Source organism: Parathielavia appendiculata (assembly GCF_033297405.1).
Source record: "Parathielavia appendiculata strain CBS 731.68 unplaced genomic scaffold N657scaffold_5, whole genome shotgun sequence".
Classification (NCBI taxonomy): Eukaryota; Fungi; Ascomycota; class Sordariomycetes; order Sordariales; family Chaetomiaceae; genus Parathielavia; species Parathielavia appendiculata.
In genome coordinates, this window is record NW_026944224.1 from 1,220,771 (window position 1) to 1,238,141 (window position 17,371).

General features: G+C 55.9%; 8 protein-coding genes across 8 annotated transcripts; 4 read left to right on the plus strand and 4 right to left on the minus strand.

Annotated features, from left to right (window-relative positions):
* Positions 1 to 931: 931 nt before the first annotated feature.
* N657DRAFT_394927 (PK-domain-containing protein) lies at positions 932 to 3,365 on the minus strand. Its single transcript, XM_062787165.1, has 6 exons — positions 3,062 to 3,365; positions 2,704 to 2,899; positions 2,397 to 2,656; positions 1,977 to 2,329; positions 1,446 to 1,925; positions 932 to 1,389 (listed from the first exon to the last, which is right to left on the minus strand). Exons 1-6 carry the CDS (start codon positions 3,276 to 3,278, stop codon positions 1,312 to 1,314), a joined length of 1,584 nt encoding a protein of 527 aa, XP_062648282.1. The 5' UTR covers positions 3,279 to 3,365; the 3' UTR covers positions 932 to 1,311.
* On the minus strand, positions 2,895 to 4,315 carry N657DRAFT_394978 (uncharacterized protein). The gene is made up of 2 exons (XM_062787166.1): positions 3,062 to 4,315; positions 2,895 to 2,899 (listed from the first exon to the last, which is right to left on the minus strand). The coding sequence occupies exon 1, from the start codon at positions 4,103 to 4,105 to the stop codon at positions 3,386 to 3,388; it is 720 nt and encodes a 239-aa protein (XP_062648283.1). The 5' UTR covers positions 4,106 to 4,315; the 3' UTR covers positions 2,895 to 2,899; positions 3,062 to 3,385.
* Positions 4,316 to 4,372: 57 nt separating this feature from the next.
* On the plus strand, positions 4,373 to 4,937 carry N657DRAFT_644751 (DUF1748-domain-containing protein; the record flags this gene model as incomplete). The annotated part of the gene is made up of 4 exons (XM_062792815.1): positions 4,373 to 4,417; positions 4,539 to 4,578; positions 4,643 to 4,685; positions 4,797 to 4,937. Exons 1-4 carry the CDS (start codon positions 4,412 to 4,414, stop codon positions 4,933 to 4,935), a joined length of 228 nt encoding a protein of 75 aa, XP_062648284.1. The 5' UTR covers positions 4,373 to 4,411.
* A 1,317-nt stretch (positions 4,938 to 6,254) lies between these two features.
* N657DRAFT_680486 (uncharacterized protein) lies at positions 6,255 to 7,043 on the minus strand (the record flags this gene model as incomplete). The annotated part of the gene is made up of 1 exon (XM_062796292.1): positions 6,255 to 7,043. The coding sequence occupies one exon, from the start codon at positions 7,041 to 7,043 to the stop codon at positions 6,255 to 6,257; it is 789 nt and encodes a 262-aa protein (XP_062648285.1).
* Positions 7,044 to 8,453: 1,410 nt separating this feature from the next.
* Positions 8,454 to 9,922, plus strand: N657DRAFT_690040 (uncharacterized protein). The gene is made up of 2 exons (XM_062797025.1): positions 8,454 to 9,464; positions 9,531 to 9,922. Exons 1-2 carry the CDS (start codon positions 8,622 to 8,624, stop codon positions 9,606 to 9,608), a joined length of 921 nt encoding a protein of 306 aa, XP_062648286.1. The 5' UTR covers positions 8,454 to 8,621; the 3' UTR covers positions 9,609 to 9,922.
* Positions 9,923 to 11,795: 1,873 nt separating this feature from the next.
* On the plus strand, positions 11,796 to 13,036 carry N657DRAFT_680488 (uncharacterized protein; the record flags this gene model as incomplete). Its single annotated transcript, XM_062796293.1, has 2 exons — positions 11,796 to 11,978; positions 12,029 to 13,036. The coding sequence occupies 2 exons, from the start codon at positions 11,796 to 11,798 to the stop codon at positions 13,034 to 13,036; spliced, it is 1,191 nt and encodes a 396-aa protein (XP_062648287.1).
* Positions 13,037 to 13,722: 686 nt separating this feature from the next.
* N657DRAFT_617773 (GroES-like protein) lies at positions 13,723 to 15,121 on the plus strand (the record flags this gene model as incomplete). The annotated part of the gene is made up of 3 exons (XM_062790531.1): positions 13,723 to 13,878; positions 13,943 to 14,251; positions 14,397 to 15,121. Exons 1-3 carry the CDS (start codon positions 13,854 to 13,856, stop codon positions 15,119 to 15,121), a joined length of 1,059 nt encoding a protein of 352 aa, XP_062648288.1. The 5' UTR covers positions 13,723 to 13,853.
* A 205-nt stretch (positions 15,122 to 15,326) lies between these two features.
* Positions 15,327 to 17,036, minus strand: N657DRAFT_571800 (WD40 repeat-like protein; the record flags this gene model as incomplete). Its single annotated transcript, XM_062788835.1, has 2 exons — positions 15,327 to 15,705; positions 15,757 to 17,036. The coding sequence occupies 2 exons, from the start codon at positions 17,034 to 17,036 to the stop codon at positions 15,327 to 15,329; spliced, it is 1,659 nt and encodes a 552-aa protein (XP_062648289.1).
* Between the last annotated feature and the right edge of the window lie 335 nt (positions 17,037 to 17,371).

Below are 17,371 nucleotides of genomic sequence, written 5' to 3' on the forward strand. Positions count from 1 at the left end.
TGCGCCGTACGCTAGCGCTGACCGGATGCACTTTGAGTATACCTCTCGTGCTTTGGCCAGTTCCCGTATATACATTCCTGTAATCAAGCCTTAAGAACTGCTTGGCTGCCGGCCGTCTTGGCAGCCTGCGTGCGCGATGACGCTTGCTGCTGCCCGTGTGACCTCGGCGGGAGTGCGTTTGCATTCGCGCGAGTTGTATTCGGGTTGGAAGCCATGGACTCGTTCGCTTTAGCGGAAAGCTGATAGATAACGGGCAGCGGTAGCTGGTGGACGCCCCAGGAGATGATAGTGGCCTCGGGAATAGAACAGCAGTCAGGAAGTGTGAAGTGGTGGGGGTGCGTGTTCAGAACGAGCAAGTCGAAGTTTGAGGTCTGGTGAAGTGGAATAGCAAAGACTAAGTACAAGCAGTGATTGTCACAACCGCTTCGCGGCTGTCGCCCTCATGTTATATGACCGGCCGGCCTTCGTAACGGCATGGTTCATGTGCCTTCCAACCATGAAAACCCGCAGGCCGAACACCAACGGCAGCTCACCGAGGTCGGGGTGTTGTGTTGACTTGTGCTGTGCATCAGCCTACGGCTGGCCGGCCGGAGTTTGGTCGCGACCCGCGCCGTTGTCTGCATCCTTTAGCACAGCTGGTGCTGTAGGCGTAGGGTTGCAGATATATGTGTAGAAGGGAGCTGGGGCGGGTGGCCTGGAGGCTCGACCTCAGGTGATCGCCGCACTGCGGCCGCCCGAGAAGCCCTCTGTGTTTCAAAATCAACCTCGGCCTGGATCCGGCGGACAACGCTGGAACATGTCCAGAATCCGTCTAGAAACTGCAGAATCCTCCGCAACAGAATCCGAGACAATGGCGCACCCGGCCACTTGGCCAGTTGGCCCAACTGTCACAGTGCACAGAGATCAGCCAATTGCTGAAGCCACAGTGACATTGGAAAACTCATCTTCAAACCATCATATGCGATGACCCCAACTGCACTGCTTTGAATGTTATTTGTAGTAGCAGCACCTCACTAAGGTTAGCTTGCTTTCCAATTACCCTACCCAGCCGTTAGCCAAACCAACTTGGTGCAGTGTAAAATTGATAGTCGCGATGCCCTGCAATTGGTAGTTGCGACACACACTGCAACACACTGTCTTTAGTGGTTGCCACGCACTGCGAAAGTATTGGTCGACTGGACGTGCACTGCAAACAGTTATATGCTATGCCAGTCAAACAGATCTATTGCAAGTCCCAACTCTAGGCCCTTCTTCCGAGGAATAGCTACCGTCCGGGAAATTCCAGAGCTCATCAAGGAACGAGTCAGGAAATCAAGCCTGCTGGCCAATTCCAAGGTGCTCGAGATCAGCCTTGACGATCCGCAGCGTGTTCGTGTTACCCATACCGCCCTAGCACACGAGTCAGCTATGCACCGCCTAACGGACTTTAGTGCAGACGATCTTACCTTCCAGCCCTGTACAACGACCACGGTCTCGCCCTCATTGAGGATGCCCAGCTCGATAGCGTTCTTAACCCCCCACTTGATGCGCCGGTCAACATCTTCCTGCCAGTTGACCTTGGAAAAGTCGGGCTTGGCCTCAGGGAAGAGGAACGGATAAACGCCACGGTACAGATGGGCGTACCGCGAAGAAGATGGGTTGCGGGTTATCATAATGATGGGGCACACGGGCCGGTACTTGGAGATGAAGCGGGCCGACTCGCCAGACGTGGAGAGCACGAAGATGGCCGAGGCGTTGAGATCCAGAGAAGCGCGGACAGCAGCCATGGCGCACGACTCAACGATCGACACGGGCCGCTTAACGAGGGTGCACAGTTCCTCGAAGTGGCTGACATAGGGGATCGAGTTCTCGGCCTTCAGGCAGGCCTCGCTCATCTCGCGGACCGCCTCACATGGGTAGTTGCCCTTGGCCGTCTCGCCCGAAAGCTATCAAGACTGTTAGTTTCGCAACGGAGCTACCAGGCTTCGTCCTCTTACCATGACGCAGTCGGCGCCGTCAGTAACGGCGTTGCCGACGTCGCTGATCTCGGCCCTGGTGGGCCTCGGGTTCTTGATCATGGACTCCAGCATCTGCGTCGCGCAGATGACGGGCTTGCCAGCTATGTTGCACATGGCAATGATCTTCTTCTGGGCCGCAAACACCTCGGCGGCAGGGATCTCAATACCCAGGTCACCGCGTGCGACCATCACACCATCGGTCTCGGCCAGAATCTCAGGGAAGTTGTTGAGACCTTGGCGGTTCTCGATCTTGGCGATGATTTGAATGTGGCGACCCTCCTCGCCGAGAACCTCGCGGATGTCCCTGATGTCCTGACCCCTCCGGATGAAGGCTGTGTCGGGAGGTTAGCGCAGGCCAGACAAGGTCACAAGGCTCAAGCGGCCCGAATCATAACTCACACGCGAAGATCATGTCGACATTGTTCTCGACACCAAACCGAAGGTCGTTCTTATCCTTCTCTGAGAGAGCCGGCAGATCGACATCGGTATTGGGCAGATTCACACCCTTACGGGACGAGATGAACCCGTTGTTCCGCGCTCGAACTTTGATGGTCTTCTCGTCGACAATTTCGAGCACATCGAACGCCAGGACGCCGTCGTCTACGTAGATGATCCGCCCCGGCTCAATCACCTTGGTGATGTTCTTGTAGTCGACGTACCTTGGCAAACGTCAGCATGGTTCCCAGTCTCAGAATACACGACCCACATGTTCTCAGTGTCACAGCACGTCGCATATTTCTCGTCAGTCGTGAAGTTCATGACAGTGCCGGCCGCGAGCGGGATGTCGGCATCGTCCTTGGTGTTACCTGTCCGGATCTCCGGTCCCTTCGTGTCCAGGGCAATGGCGATCTGGCGGCCCTTCTGAACCTTCTCGGCTTGGCGAGCATTGTTGATGACAGACTCTGCATTGCACAAATATCAGCGGTTCGATGTTCGTTGAGTGGAAGCATACAATGGCAATTGCGCAAGCGGTATGGTGAAGGAAAGGGTTGTTGAACAGTCCGGGAATCTCGGCCAACTCTGGCATCACCGTCTCACGGGCATGGGCTGCAAGGGAAACGTACGGTGATATTCGTAGCTGCCGTGGGAGAAGTTCATGCGCACCACGTTCAAGCCAGCTTCACGAAGCTTGTTAATGGCCTCAACCGAGTTGGTTTTTGGGCCAATGGTGCAGATGATGGACGTCCGGCGCAAATTGCGCTCCGGCTGGTAAGCCGTGTCAAGCTGAGCCAGCCATTCGATCTTGCCGCCGAGCTGGAGATGGTCCAAAGCAGTCGCCATTGTGAGGATTGAGGGTTTTCGGAATATGTGGGTGGAGTTTGCGAAAGTCCCGCGCGAGGCTCCGGATCCAAAGAGGATGTGGGATTTTCAAGTCTGAGAACGTGTGGTCAGCAATCTCCGACTACGGAGCGTGGCGCTGACTGGAGAACGCTCAGAGCTTTGATCACAGCGCAGTCAAACAGGAGGAAGCGAGTGTCCGCCCGAAGAAAGTGCCTTTCGAGGCAGCTGAACTTCTCGAGGCGGGCAACTGATTCTCCTTGGCCCCGCGGCGATGCGAAATGTGAAACAACCCCTTCGAGACCGGGTAACAGATACCGCCACCCGGAAGCGCACGATGAAAGGATTCTCACCTCTAACAATACGACGAATTGAGAGTCGCACGGAGGGGAAGGTTTTTGGGAACCTTGGTCGGCGACAGATGGGATATTGGCGTGCCTGCGCGAAAAATTGTGTTCTCGACAACTCGGTGCTCCCTTTCTGATGTTGAGAGAAGGAGCTTCCCAAAAGCTTTCTTTCCCAACACATCCCACTTCGGCGGGGTGCCCCACGCACCCCTCCTTGCCGCTGCCAGGTGCGCACTCGATACGGGGCTGCGAGGTACCTCCGAAGGGAACGACCCTGAGCCACAAGAGGCCCCATGTTGCACCACCGTGAGGCCGGTACTGGCTGAATCTGCGTTCAGACCCAACTAATTTTGAGAAAACCCAGAGATGCTTGCCTCGAATCCATCTTGATATCCGCACTCTGATGTTGATGATCCTTTCCGTCAGGTACCTCGGTGTCTTGCGAGCCGGCCCTCCTGGCACTTGGCAAGCTTCGGGGCCCATAACTCAAGCGCGGGATGTAGGAACCAATCGCTGTCAGCCCTGGCGCCATGTGGGTCGCTTTAGTCGATAAGCTCGCAATTCCCGTGACTCGCACTAGCACTTGGCCCAAGCTTCGCTCGTTCCGGGCAACGGGTCCAGGTCGGCTCGGCTGTCTTGTGATCGATTGCCCGCCACGGTGTTTCCTGAGTATTCGGCTTCACGTCGCCACTGGTTGCTGCGATTTGCCGCTTCAAAACACAGAAGTTGTCCACGAAATCGCGCCGCTCATTTCTGGTCTCGGATAGTTATTGCGAAAAGCGGCCCAGGATGGTGGTGCGTGCTTGCCCTTCCCGCCGCTCGTTTGTCGGGGGTCATACCTCGACCCCTTCGTCGCTTCGGAGTCTAAGATCACTCCCAGCTCCTCGACTTGCTGACTTTGGGGTTATGGTCTAAGCTCGGACGGCTGACCCATTATGCCTTCGACGCTGTACTCTGTAAGTGCTTCCTGGAATCCGGCTCCTGAGCCTCCCGAGTCTAAAACTGACAATTCCCGGCTAGTCTCCGCATTCCTGGCGGGAATGAAACGCTCGACCGGTTTGACGTGAGTGACTCCTCGATTACCGATCCTTTCCTCTCCGCGCCGCACCGCACGACGACCACGAATAGCTAAGCTGACCGGTGCCCCCGCTCTCGGGGATCTGTCAAGACCCAGCTTCAAAACAGACAAGGTAGCCGGAGAGAACAAGGAGGTGTCAAAATGGGTTGACAAGTACCTCGGCGTGGGCGAGTGGGTGATGGACCAGTCAGTCGCCATTGCTGGCTCGAGCGGATGGTTTGAGCGGACCCGGTAGACCCGGTATCTCGAGGGTGACGGAGATTTGTTTTGGAAGTGTGAGAGCAATCATCTCTCTGGACACGGGAGACGGGCTTTTTTGGTGCTGAGCTTCGGTGGGCCGGGTCGTTGTTTTTCGGGTTGGGCCGGATGTTTACCGGCTCACAACATGTTCTACCTGATGGTTCGAAGGGTCTCATCGGCGGCGTTTCGGGAGTTGACCTCGATGCTGGATGCCTTTCTTGTTTGGATCGAGTTGTATAGGAACTCTCCGCACTCTCGTGCACTTTTATCCCACATGTTTTTGCGCTTTCTCCCTCATCGAGTCACTCTTGAGGCATCCCGTGACTTCCCGGTCGCCCACGCATTCGGCACGATGTTTGCCGAGGCAGTTTAGGGGTCCGCAACGACTCGGAATCTCCCTCGAACCCTAAGGACTACACATGACACAACACATCAATTCTCAAGCAGACAAGCCTAATGTTTTCAGAAAGAAACAAGAATGTGCTCTAGTGTACCGCAGTACTATTATCATTTTTCACCAACAGGTACGTACGAATATTCAATCCCCAGAAGTCCATCTTGCCAACCGCCGAATTCGAGTGCCAGCCCAACTGTTGCCCCAACACCTGCGAGGCACCAGAATCTTCCCACCTGTAGTACCGCCAGGCGAAGAATCCTTAACCCATGCATAGCCAACGGTGCATACCTCCACGCGAGGTGAAGGCGTAATGGTCACCAACCAACTAAGCAAGTGGGTGCCCCGAGTTGAATTAAGGGGCGAACGACGAAAAGAACCAAGACACTCATAGTACCGCTCCATATGGCGCCGGCAATGAGCGCGTTCTTCAGCCGGCTATACAGCCACACTACCACACGAAGAAGCCCAGCACCAATGAAGCCTTTCACGATACGGAGAGCCTGATTGTTGAGTGCTGGTCGTCGATATTGTCGCGAAATCTGTCTCCAACACCCTGCATATCGCTCGGTTAGTCGTGCACTCCGTGGTCTCCGTTTTTGAGATGGAAGCCTGCGGATGGTTGCCATGAGAAGGCTGTTTCCAGCACCACTGCGCGAGCGTCAGCTTCCACCACAGATTCACAAGCACACTGGAAACCAGGCTTATACGAAGTTCAGCAGTCGGTAGAACCCCGAAAATCCCACCGGTTGTTCCTTTGGACGAGCCAGCTGTAGAGGACAAGCGCTGGCCATGTGAGCACAGCGCAAATCAGTTTATTGCATACCGCACCGAGATTTGCCCATGTGGATGAAACTCGATAACCGGCAAGATCAGATATCCGACGACGAAGCCTCACGCCCAAGCCGAAGCTACGGAAGTCATCCACGTTTCGTGCAAGGCCAGCATGAGGAGCCGAAGCTGGTCAACAGAGCGTATTGGCACCGGTACGTTATGCCGGCGACAAGGGCGTATCCGAGGCCCTTCTTGCTCTGGCAGACGATTATCCAGGCGTTCCTTGGGCTCCCTTTGAGCGCCTGGCAGATAATCAAATCGGTATGGAGCTGCAATTGGAGACTTTGATTATCTGTCTCTTTACGGAGACGGTCGATCTTTTGCTGCAGTGCCGTTGGGGCTTGGGTTTCTTGGCCGAATGGCACCATGGCGAGGGTCAAAAGCCCAACCAGGATGGCTTGTATGCGGAACACCCAGTGCCAGCGAAAGGCATCGGCGAAGAGGCGGCCGAGAAGGGTCCAAGAGCGAAGCCCAGCAACCGCATGTACAGGTATGTCAAGCGAATAACCTGGCTTGCGCTTGTTCTCGCCCAATAGGTCTTCAACCGTGGCCCATCCGTTGGCGAGAACCCAAACCCCCGAGACACCGGCAATAATCCGAAACGGGGCGAGGGTCCAAGCCATATGTGTGTAGTGTAGGAAAGAAGACGCACCGTTCGCAAGAACATGTGCGATACCGGTTGCAATCATGAATCGCAGTCGGCCGCAGACCTTGCTCACCGGTACCCACACCAACGGGCCAGCAAGGAGACCGCCGACGTAGACCGACACGATGAAGGCGCCTAACACAACGTTTTCCTCGGCGTGTTCCTCGCCGTGGAATTCGGTGAGGATATCGTGAAGGCAGAAAGCAATCATGGTCGACCCGTAGCGCATCGCGGGAGGCCAGGACGAAAACCAAGGCAATGTGAACGGACTTGCGCTATGTGACTTGGTTGCGGGGACTCTCGGGGTCGTTCGCATTCTAGTCGGCAACGTTACCGTCAGGTGGCTAATGGGCATCGTCCGATCCTGCGGTGACTGCTGCTGTGTTGGCGGTCATCCCGGTCTCGTCAAGGTTGTCCAACGGTACGTCTTCGAAGGTCCCCTGGTTGCTCCCGAGCAGGTTGCTGTTCGAACCAGTCGGAGGCTCAACTGTGGCGCTGCCCTCAAACTCCATGGCAAATTCAGCGGTTCAGCCGTCCTCAAGTTAGCCCACGAAGTGTCTTTAAAGCTCGAGAAAAAGGGGTCTTCTGACTGATTGGCGCAGTATTACTCTGGCGGGGAGAATCTGTGAATGGCAGCTTATCCCAAAGAGCTGGATATCGAGAGACTGCGTAGGTTAAAGAACAATAATGGCTAGTAGGAGGTTGACGTCGGTATCTTTCTTGGAGCGATAGATGTAAGGTAAGAAGGGCATAGCAGAGAAGCAGGCCTGGGGATACCAAATATCCCATCGTGATTCAGAAGGCGCTTTCTCGTCCTTGGCTACCTTACCTTGGGTAGGTGGGTAGGTAAGATAGGCTCGGTTGGTCGGCCCCGGTTTTCACTCGTCTCAAGACTCACGCACTCAGAAGCGGTTTTCAAATGAAGTCGGAGACTGGCGGCGCATATCGATTAAGGCAGGTACGTTACCGAAATAGGTAGGCAGCACTGATCTCTAACTCCGTGGGCCGATGCGCTGAGGTCCATCGCTTCTGATGTCAAGATTCAGTTGATTGCAGGGCATCACAAAAGCGAACCATAGCCTCAAACAGACACGATATCGATGACGATGACAGCTTAGGCCACTGACGCAAATAAGGCTCGGAGAATACGACTGACAAAATGAAAAATGAATGCCTCGGACGACGAAAATGGCAGAAACTAGTCGGGTAGCCCCCTGCCCCACGGCAGGGAGGTACTGACGTAGGCCGGCTACGAATCCCCTGTTGTGGTGGGGATTCTACTTCGAATCCGAGTGAGCAGAGGACCCCTTTCAAATGGGAGAGAAAATGGCGGTTCAGATGGGAATCGAACGAGATGACCAGAGATTGTACACTGTAAGTGCCAAATCATACAACTATGTTACCAACATGTCTAACCCTCACCCATGGCTGAGAATTACTGCCAGGCCGGCTATTATATGCATGGCACAGAGCGTCGGCCGGGAAGATGACGTGGGACGTGGACCCACTGCCACGCGTTACTGCTCTATCCTACTGTAGTCACTAGTGAAGTCAGGATGACCGAATGATGTGTTATCTATAACTACCGATAACTGCTGGCTCCTAGAGGTTCTGATCGCTTCTGTAGTCTCATCCAAGACACCATAGTTATACAATACTCCTCAAACAGAGGTGTCCTAATATAAGTTAGCATGCCAACGTGGTCCATTCCAAGACACCGGGCCTGATCATTCGGTTTTCCATTGTTCACAACAGTATCTTTAACTCTACAGACCGTCATACCTTGGTCACCTCCCTTAACCACACCATGTCCTCCCGCAGAACCTCCGACACCCTTTGCACCAGATTCCCCCTCTTCCCCTTCCTCCCCCTCGAACTTCAAGACCTCATCTGGGACCAAGCCGCGACCCTCTCTCCCCAAATCCACTTCTTCCTCGGCCACCGCCAGCCCATCTCCACCTGGGAGGCACGCGAGCCGCCCCTCAACCTAATCCCTCACCGTGAGTCCGGCGCCCACACCCAAGTTTCACTATCCCTTACTTGCCACGCGAGCCGCGGAGCCGTCGAAAGACACACCAAAACCATCATCCTCCAGAGACCGACCGTCATGTGCACGGCAGGCAAACCAAGCGCAAGCCCGAGCGTGGCGCTCGTCCTGAACCTGGAGACAGACCTGGTGTGTTTCGGCGGGCCTGATGCGGACGGCAGCGGCGTGTGGGACGCGATCAACTGGGGCGAGGGCAACCACCTCGTGTTCGGCGGAGCAAAGCGGTTCGCGGTGCGGTATAAACCGGGCTGGGAGCACGCGGGGCCGGGCTCGCTGCCGCATGACGTGCGCTGTCCCGGCGGGTGGGTCGGGGCGAGGAAGGGGGAGAAGGCTGGGTTTTGTAGCCGGTGTGTGGCGAGACTGATGGAGAGGTTTGTCTGGCTTAACGAGTTTTACCTCATTCTTGACGAGGCGGACTTTGGGGACACGGAAGAATTGGGGAAAGGGAAACAATGTCGGGTCTGGCTGAGGCCTGGGTCGGGGCCGCGAGTATTTTACTCCTTCAGCCGGACTTATTTTATGCTGGATGTGGCAGGGATTCCCGGGACAGACGCTACTGTGACAGAGGCTTGTGGGGTTTTGAACCGGTTGAGGGCGAATCTGGTAGGTGGGAAGAGAAAGGAGCTGGTGCAAAACAGTTTCGCTGACGTATTTCTTCCCCGACTCCAGCGCGATCCAGGGCACAATCAGATGCCATGGGTGAAGAGGATCAAAATGGGACTGATGATATGGCGACAGGACATGTAAACTTGATCATCGCAAGCGAATTGGAAAATGTCGCGCCTCTGGAGAGAAGAACTACCTGGTAGGGATGTGGTGAAATGCTGAACCTCGGAAGCCTAACGATATATATCAAGGTTGGAATCATGGAAAGCAGCAGAACTAAGGAACGGGTTGACGCGATGTCTTCAAGGTTGAATTTCCAGATTGTTAATATCATCAAGTTGGAGGTGAAATTGGTTTTCGAGATGTGGAGGCAAACAAACAAGCAATGAACAGAATGTAAATGTTTAGGTGTTACTGGTTTGTAAGATACTCGGTAGAGCAGGCTGATCGTCGACGTAATGTAACACGAGCTGTTCGTCATTCACTTGAATGTATCGGAGAGAGTCGTAGGAGAACAAAGACTGGGTTGAAGCACGCAAGTCAATCGCCAGAGAATCGAGAGGCGGGGAAGTCGGCATGCTGCTTAGGTTGTGATGATGAAGTTGACGAGGTGGATGGCGTACGCTTGCTGCTTCATCAACGAACTGACCAGCCTTGACATCAGGTATCAGGTATCTGTGGCCCGGTTTGTCGGCTCGAATATCCGCAAAACAAGCCTCAGCAAGCGTTTGGCAACTGGCGAAGTTGAATGCGTTGATGGCTCGTCGTCGAAGCCAAGCTTTTCAGCGTAGTGTCTCGAATCTGTCTCACAACCCCGGGGATGGCGTTTGATCGCGTCCGATGCGATCAAGCGCGGGGCTGGGAGTGGCTGCACGGACCTGAATCTGCGACAAGATGCCGAAGCGAGGAACATCCGAAGAAGGTTCGGCTTGGCGCGTCGACATCGAGCAAAAATTCATCAAGATAGTTTTCGGCTACGGATGATAAGATCACGGATGATAATATCGAGGGGAGATATACCTGCGTACAGCAAATATATGAATTTCAACGTTCGAATGGAAACCATGGGAAAATAAAAGCTGAGGGCGTTTGCTAATCTCGAGTGGGTTGTATCTCTGGGCTTAACGCACGAACAGCATCATATGGCAATATGAGGATCATGAGTCCGCTGTTTTGGCCAAGAAACGGCAAGCGCTTCAAGCTTCGAAGTCTAACTTGGAACCCTGCAATGAAGCTCCGCGAAACATCTGATACAACGGTGCAACTGGACAAACATGATCATCTCATACGAGCTGATGTTGAACATCAGTGATTGGCAGTACGTACCACAAGCATGCTCGGATGATGCGTTGACAGCTTGGCACCATGGCCGGAAACGGACATCAACCCCATCTCGCGCACAGCAACATTGACGCTGGACACTTTGCTCGCAACATGCAAGCGCCAAAAGGCCCAAGAGCATCCCCTTGAAACAGCCTATCGCCTGTCGAACGTTTGGTGGAAGCACACGCCTACAGGGCTGCCACGGCGGTCCGTGGCAACTCGCAAGCGCTCGGAAGCTTCCGCCGCCGATGTCCCCCGGCGGACCGCGTGGCCTTGACCATCTTCTTGCACGGAGATGTTGTGGGAAGATTGCCAGAGCGCATTCTCACTGTCCACACACTGCTGGGACTCTGCCCGAATCTGCCGGCATTCACGCATTGCTCGCACGGCCTCTCTGCTTGCCTGGATCAGCACAAGTATTCTCGCCTCAGATCCCCACGAGCCCTGCCCTTGTCAGCTTCAGACAGACGGTACTCGCGTCAAGGGTTGCGGCGCACATTGACAGCCTCGAGTAGGCTCGCCAAGGCAGGAGGCTCTGGACTCGCCTCGTCCCAAGCTAGTTCTGCGGCATAAGCGATCATCCTCCTACTGTGTAGTGGGCTTGCCGTTTCTCCAGTCCAGACCACGATACGCTCGCCCTTGGCTTATGCTCCACTACTCCGTCACAGCTACGCGCCGGTATGATCACCATTACGGAGCGAGCTCAATGAGCCAAGTCCCTGGCTCGTGTCATCTGGTGTTGCGCCCATCATTCCCCACAGCTGTCACGATGAGGGTTTGGTATATAGCTTCAGCATCCAGCTGTCTCAGCTTGCACTTGCTCTTCCATTCTGCAAGTTGTTCGCTTTCACTCCCTTTGGTTCGGTCTTTTCAGTTCTGTGAACTTTCGTTTCGTTCTTGACACTCTTTCGGCTTGATCACCAATCCCGCAACCGCCAGGTCGGTTTTCGATTCTTGTTTCGACGTTCAACTTGCGTGATATCACTGCCCGCCTCGTTCTTCACCATGTACTCCAAGATTGCCGTTGTTGCCGCTCTCCTGGCCTTTGCCGAGGCCCGCTTCGGTCAGGAGGGCGCCGTCCAATCCATCATCTCTGCCCTCGGTAACTTTGGCAACGCTGGCCAGGCCGCCACCCTAGCTGGTGCCAGCCCTGGTGTCTTGCTCGCTGGCGCCAATGCTTGCGCCAAGGTAAGCACATCCAAAGGTCAACCTTGGTGCAAATGTTGACTCCCTTTTAGCTCGAGCTCGCCGATCAAATCGTCTCGACGCTCGGCAACGACCCCCAGGTCATTGCTGCCGCTGCCGCTCTGGTCGCGGCCGAGCAGAACTTCAACCCTTTCGCCGTCTCCATCCCCAAGCTGTGCTCGGATGCCAACCTCCCTGCAACTGCCGAGCTCCGCGGCATTGTTCCCCTTGTCGACCCTGCCGTTGGTGGCGCGGACGTTGAGAACGCCAACTCGGCTGCCTCTGTCGCCAATCCCTTCAACGCGGACGGCCTGAGTGTTGCCGAGGTCGCTGCCGCCAACGGCTTCACCAACTTCACCACTCAAGGTTCTGACGGCTCAACCGGTGCTGCCCCTGCCGGTGGGAACGCTGCTGGCGGGAACGCCGGAAACAACGGCGGCAACAATAACAACAACGCTGGTAACGGAAACGCTGGAGGCAACAACGCTGGTAACACGGCTACGGTCAGCTGCGGCGCCATCCGGACCCTGACCACCACCGTCGTCGCCGCCCCGACCGCAACCGAGGCGGCCGACAACGGCAATAACAACAATAACAACAACAACAACAACAACAATGCCGGCGGCAACGACAACAACAACAACAACAACAACAACAACGCCGGCAACAACAACAACAACAACAACAACAACAACAACAACAACAACAACAACAACAACAACTCCTCGCAACAATCCTCCATCGCGGGCCTCGACTTTGGCAGCTGCGTGCCAACCATGAAGTTCGTCGGCGGCCTCGGCGGGCGCCCGGCCACCGAGTTCACCTTCCAGGCCATCGACCCGCAGATCGCCGCCAACCAACAGGAGGCGCTCAACCCAAACATCATCACCAACCGCATCTGCGACGAGCTGACCAACATCTGCGACGCCAACCAGGCCGCCAAGGACGCCTGCGAGGACGCCCAGGCACAGATCCAGGCGCTGGGCACCCGGAATGCCCAGACCGCTGAGACGTGGAATGAGTTGTTGGGTTTCGCGGGCGTTGATGTTTCGCAGAAGTAAAAGGGGAGGCTGGGTGAGGGGTGGATGGTGACCTTACGGGGTAGGGATTTTGCAGGCGAAGTTGGGGTGACTGTTTGACGACGGGCAGGAAGGAGGTTTATGACGTGGTTGTGCTGGGGAAATGTCTGACTCGGAGTTCCGGTAATGAATTTGATTATGGCTAGTTACCTTATCCGAGAATAAGATGTTGTATCAGGGAGTGCTTTGATATTATCTACTGGGTTCAAGTCCTGAACTGCAGGATGCGTAGAGTATTCTTTGCCTCCAATTGCCATACTGACTTAAGTAGCCTTTTCTCTATCGTTGCGGACTCTGAAGGAATGTATAATACGTGAGCTGCGTCCTGACTTGGTTCGGAATTAAATCTGACTGCCGAGAACCTTGGGTCAAGCAGTTTAGGTAGGGTGCCGGATCTCGGTAGATGTGAAAGGTTACGAGAGCAATTACCTCCTTCCTCTCTCCTTAAGGATGAACCTAGTTTTGGTGACTACAACTACACGTATCGTACTGCTTATAGGGGACCTGCTAATGTCAACAGACAACTAGCGAACCTGGGTGGATTAGATTGTACTGGGGCAATGGGAGATCCGGTCCATTGTTGTTCTTTGGAGCCGGGAATGGAATGGCGTCATACACTCAAGGCCCGAGGAACTTGGTCTTGAGCTCCACCATGCTCGATTCCATGTATCTTATCACCGAGTCGTCTCTTCACATGAACACGACTTCCCGAATTATCACCGCTGGTTTTTTTCTGAGACTTCTAAGCTATCGTGGTAATACTTGAAACTATTGACACCAGGCCTGAGTCATCATCACCATGAAGGAAGCGCTCGTGAGCAAAGGTAAGCCCCCCATGCGGCTTTGCCTCCACCATTCATGCACGTACACAGCTAACAAACTTCCCAGGAACCCAAGTCCAGATCGTGGACTCTTCCATCCCAGCCATCAACGATGACCAGGTGCTCATCAAGGTCATTGTGTCGGGATCGAACCCCAAGGACTGGAAACTGCCCGACCTCCTTGGTGGCTCTACCAACCAAGGCGACGACATAGCCGGCATCGTCGAGAAGGTTGGCGCCAATGTCTTCGAGTTCAAGCCGGGCGACCGGGTCGCCGCCTTCCACGAGATGCGGACCCCGCACGGGAGCTACGCCGAGTACGCCGTCGCGTGGCAGCACACGACCTTCCACATCCCCAAATCCATCAGCTTCGAGGGTATGAACTTTAGCAACCCCTGCCCTCTCCTACTTACCAACCCCTCCCGTCGGTGTATCCTTTACCAGGCAGGGACTGCAGGGACTGCAGCCGCAAATAGAAAAGGCGGACGCTAACGAACGTTCAACCTCCCCAGAAGCGGCAGCCATCCCGCTCGCCGCCATGACCGCGGCCGTAGGCCTCTACCTCCGCCTCGGCCTTCCACAGCCCTGGTCCCCGCCAGCCTCAGCCTCAGAACCGATCCGCGGCCCGACACCCCTCCTCATCTACGGCGCGGCCTCGGCCGTAGGCATCTACACAGTGCAGCTCGCCCAGCGCAGCAACATCCACCCGCTCATTTGCGTGGCCGGGCGGGCGTGCGACTATGTCGAGGGGTTCATCGACCGCAGCAAGGGCGACGTCGTAGTCGACTACCGCCAGGGCGATGAGGCGCTCGTTGCCGGGATCGTCGAGGCGCTGGACGGGCAGCCGGCTCTGGCGCACGTGTTGGATGCTGTTTCGGAGGCCAGCAGCATCACCAACATTGCCGAGGTGCTTCGGCGCGTCGGGGCGAAGGACGATCTGAGCGGGGCCGTCAAGGGGAGGGCGACGTTTGTGCTGGGAGGGGAGAAGGAGGGTCTGCCGGACGGGGTGGAGAAGAGTATCACCATGGTCGGGAGCGTTCACAATGAGGCCAAGGACTTTGGGTATGTGTACTATAGGTACTTTGCGAAGGGGTTGCTGGAGGGTTGGTTTAAGCCGCAAAAGACCGAGGTGGTGCCTGGGGGGCTGGGTGGGATTCAGACGGCGCTCCAGAACCTCAAGGACGGGAAGGCCAGTGCGGTGAAGTACGTCTTCCGCATTGGTGAGACAGACGGGGTTGAGCGGTAGAGAGGAGCTTAGGTGGCCATAGCCAAATGAGGCCCCTTGGGATTGTATCTCAGGGATCTGGCGGAGTCAGCAATGCACTCCATCCGTCAGCCCCTGACAAAGCCAAGCTACAAGTGATCACCGTAAGATTCCCTGCCCGCAAACCTCGACTGTATCCATACATACCAATTATACAACCAAACGCCACGCAATGCACCCCTTCCGCTTAATCCCACATCTTGATCTCGCCCTTGGCCCCAGCCGTGAACACCTTGCTCGTCTCCTGCTCCGACCACGCGACGCAGTTGACGATCCCCCCGGCGCTATCGGCCGTGAGCTTGCTGTACAGCTTGCACGTTTTAAAGTCCCAGAAGCAGACGCTTCCGCCCGTGTCGCCCGAGGCAATGAACTGCCCGTCAGGGCTGCATGTAAGCCCGATGGCGCTGCCGGCCGTGTTGTGGCCACGCCAAGCCTTTTTGCGATGCTGGCGGAACTTGTCGGAGCCAGACGAGTAGGCCACGATGGAGTTGTCACTGCATTGGTAGAGGACGTACTTGCCGCTGGGATGCTGGGCGGACATTGTGAGGGCAAACATATCTGGTTCGCTGGAAGGAGGTTAGCCAAGTCACGCGGACGTTGCCAGAGTGTGAACGAACCTGATGGTCTTGATCTCGACCGGGATGCCATACTCCCATACCCTAAGGGAGCGGTCATCTGACGTCGACATGAACCGGCGGTTCTCGTCGATGAACTCGATCGTGTTGATGGCGCCCAGGTGGTGGTCGTACTCCTGCACCGTCTCGTTGCCCGCGCGGCTGTCGTACTGCAGGATTCTGTTGTCCGACAGACCTGCCAAGAACTCGTGCCCGTTCTCCGCCGAAGGGTTGAACTTGATAACATGCGGCGTCTTGCCACAGTTGAACCGGTTGACGCACTGGCCCGTCTCGGTATCCCACAGCCTAATCTTCCTGTCGAACCCGCCAGACAGGAACTTTGTCCCGTCATTGTTGAACGACAAGTCGGTAATCGCCTTGTTGTGCCCAGCAAACGTGCGCAGCAACTCCCGCTGTCGATAGACATCCCATATCTTGACCAAGCCATCCGCCGAACCCGACAGCCCCAAATGACTCGACTGCGGAAACAGCCGCAGCGACGTAATCGGTTTGTCGTGATACCGCCAGGTACGGAGGACTTTCTTCGGGATGAAGTTCGCAATGCTCCCAACCTCCTTCGTCAACGAAATATCCAAGTCCCTCGGGACATGCATATACGTCCTCCCCAGATAATCATACTGGCTCTCCCCGTGAAAGGTCGTCGTCTCCTCGCCCAGCTCCTCGACCTCCTTCCGCCTGGCAAGCGATGGCGCAGGCGCCTGCACGACCGTCCCGCTCGGTACGACCTCTTCCTCCCCCTCCTCTTCCTCCACAACCTCATACTCTTCATCACTCCCCAACTCCGCCTCCTCCTCCCCCTCACCCACCTCAACAACCTCGTACCGCTCCCGTTTATACCTCGCCCACGGCCCAACGTACGCCCCATCTCCGTCCGCGATCGTCGCATCCCCCTTGGCCTCCCTCTCGGCGCGCAGCCGCTTGTGCAACTCCTTTTGCTCGCGATTACTCATCCCCTCCCTCTGCGGCCCGCCGGCGCCCGCGCGCTCGACGGCGCGGTGCTTAGCGCGAAATGTGTGTTCCGAGATAAAAGTCTCTTCGGCGAGGCCCGTCAGGACATTTTTGCGTTTGAGCGACGAGGAGGTCGTCGACGACAAGGCTGTTGCTGAGTCATCGCGAAAAGGGTTAGCGGGCCCGAGGCGCGGGCGGGCGAGGTCGTCGCCTGTGTAGGGGACGACGGCGTGGTCGGCGGGTTGGACTTGGCGGACGATGAGGGCGTCTTGGACGGGGAGGTTTGGAGGATAGTCGCTGAAAGCGTCGGACATATTTGTATTGGCAAGTTCTGATGATGATGGGGCGACGGGGAATTGGCTGCAAGGTCTGGTTACCCTGACTGCGAGAGGCGACCCACGCGCTGGTCAGTTGCTTGGTTGGAGGCGGACTCCTTGGTAGGCTTCTGGCAGGTAGAAACGATAAGATAAATAAATAGAGATTCCAGGGTTGCTGCCTTGTTGGGGAGGGTGTGGTCGGCCTTGGCACGCCGCACGGACCATATGCGAACATACATGAGATTGACTACGTTTATGGAGTGTTTGCAGTGCAATGTTTCACCCTGATGACGGCTAGTACTCAAGTCTACGTGTTTCGAAGTTCAGAGTAC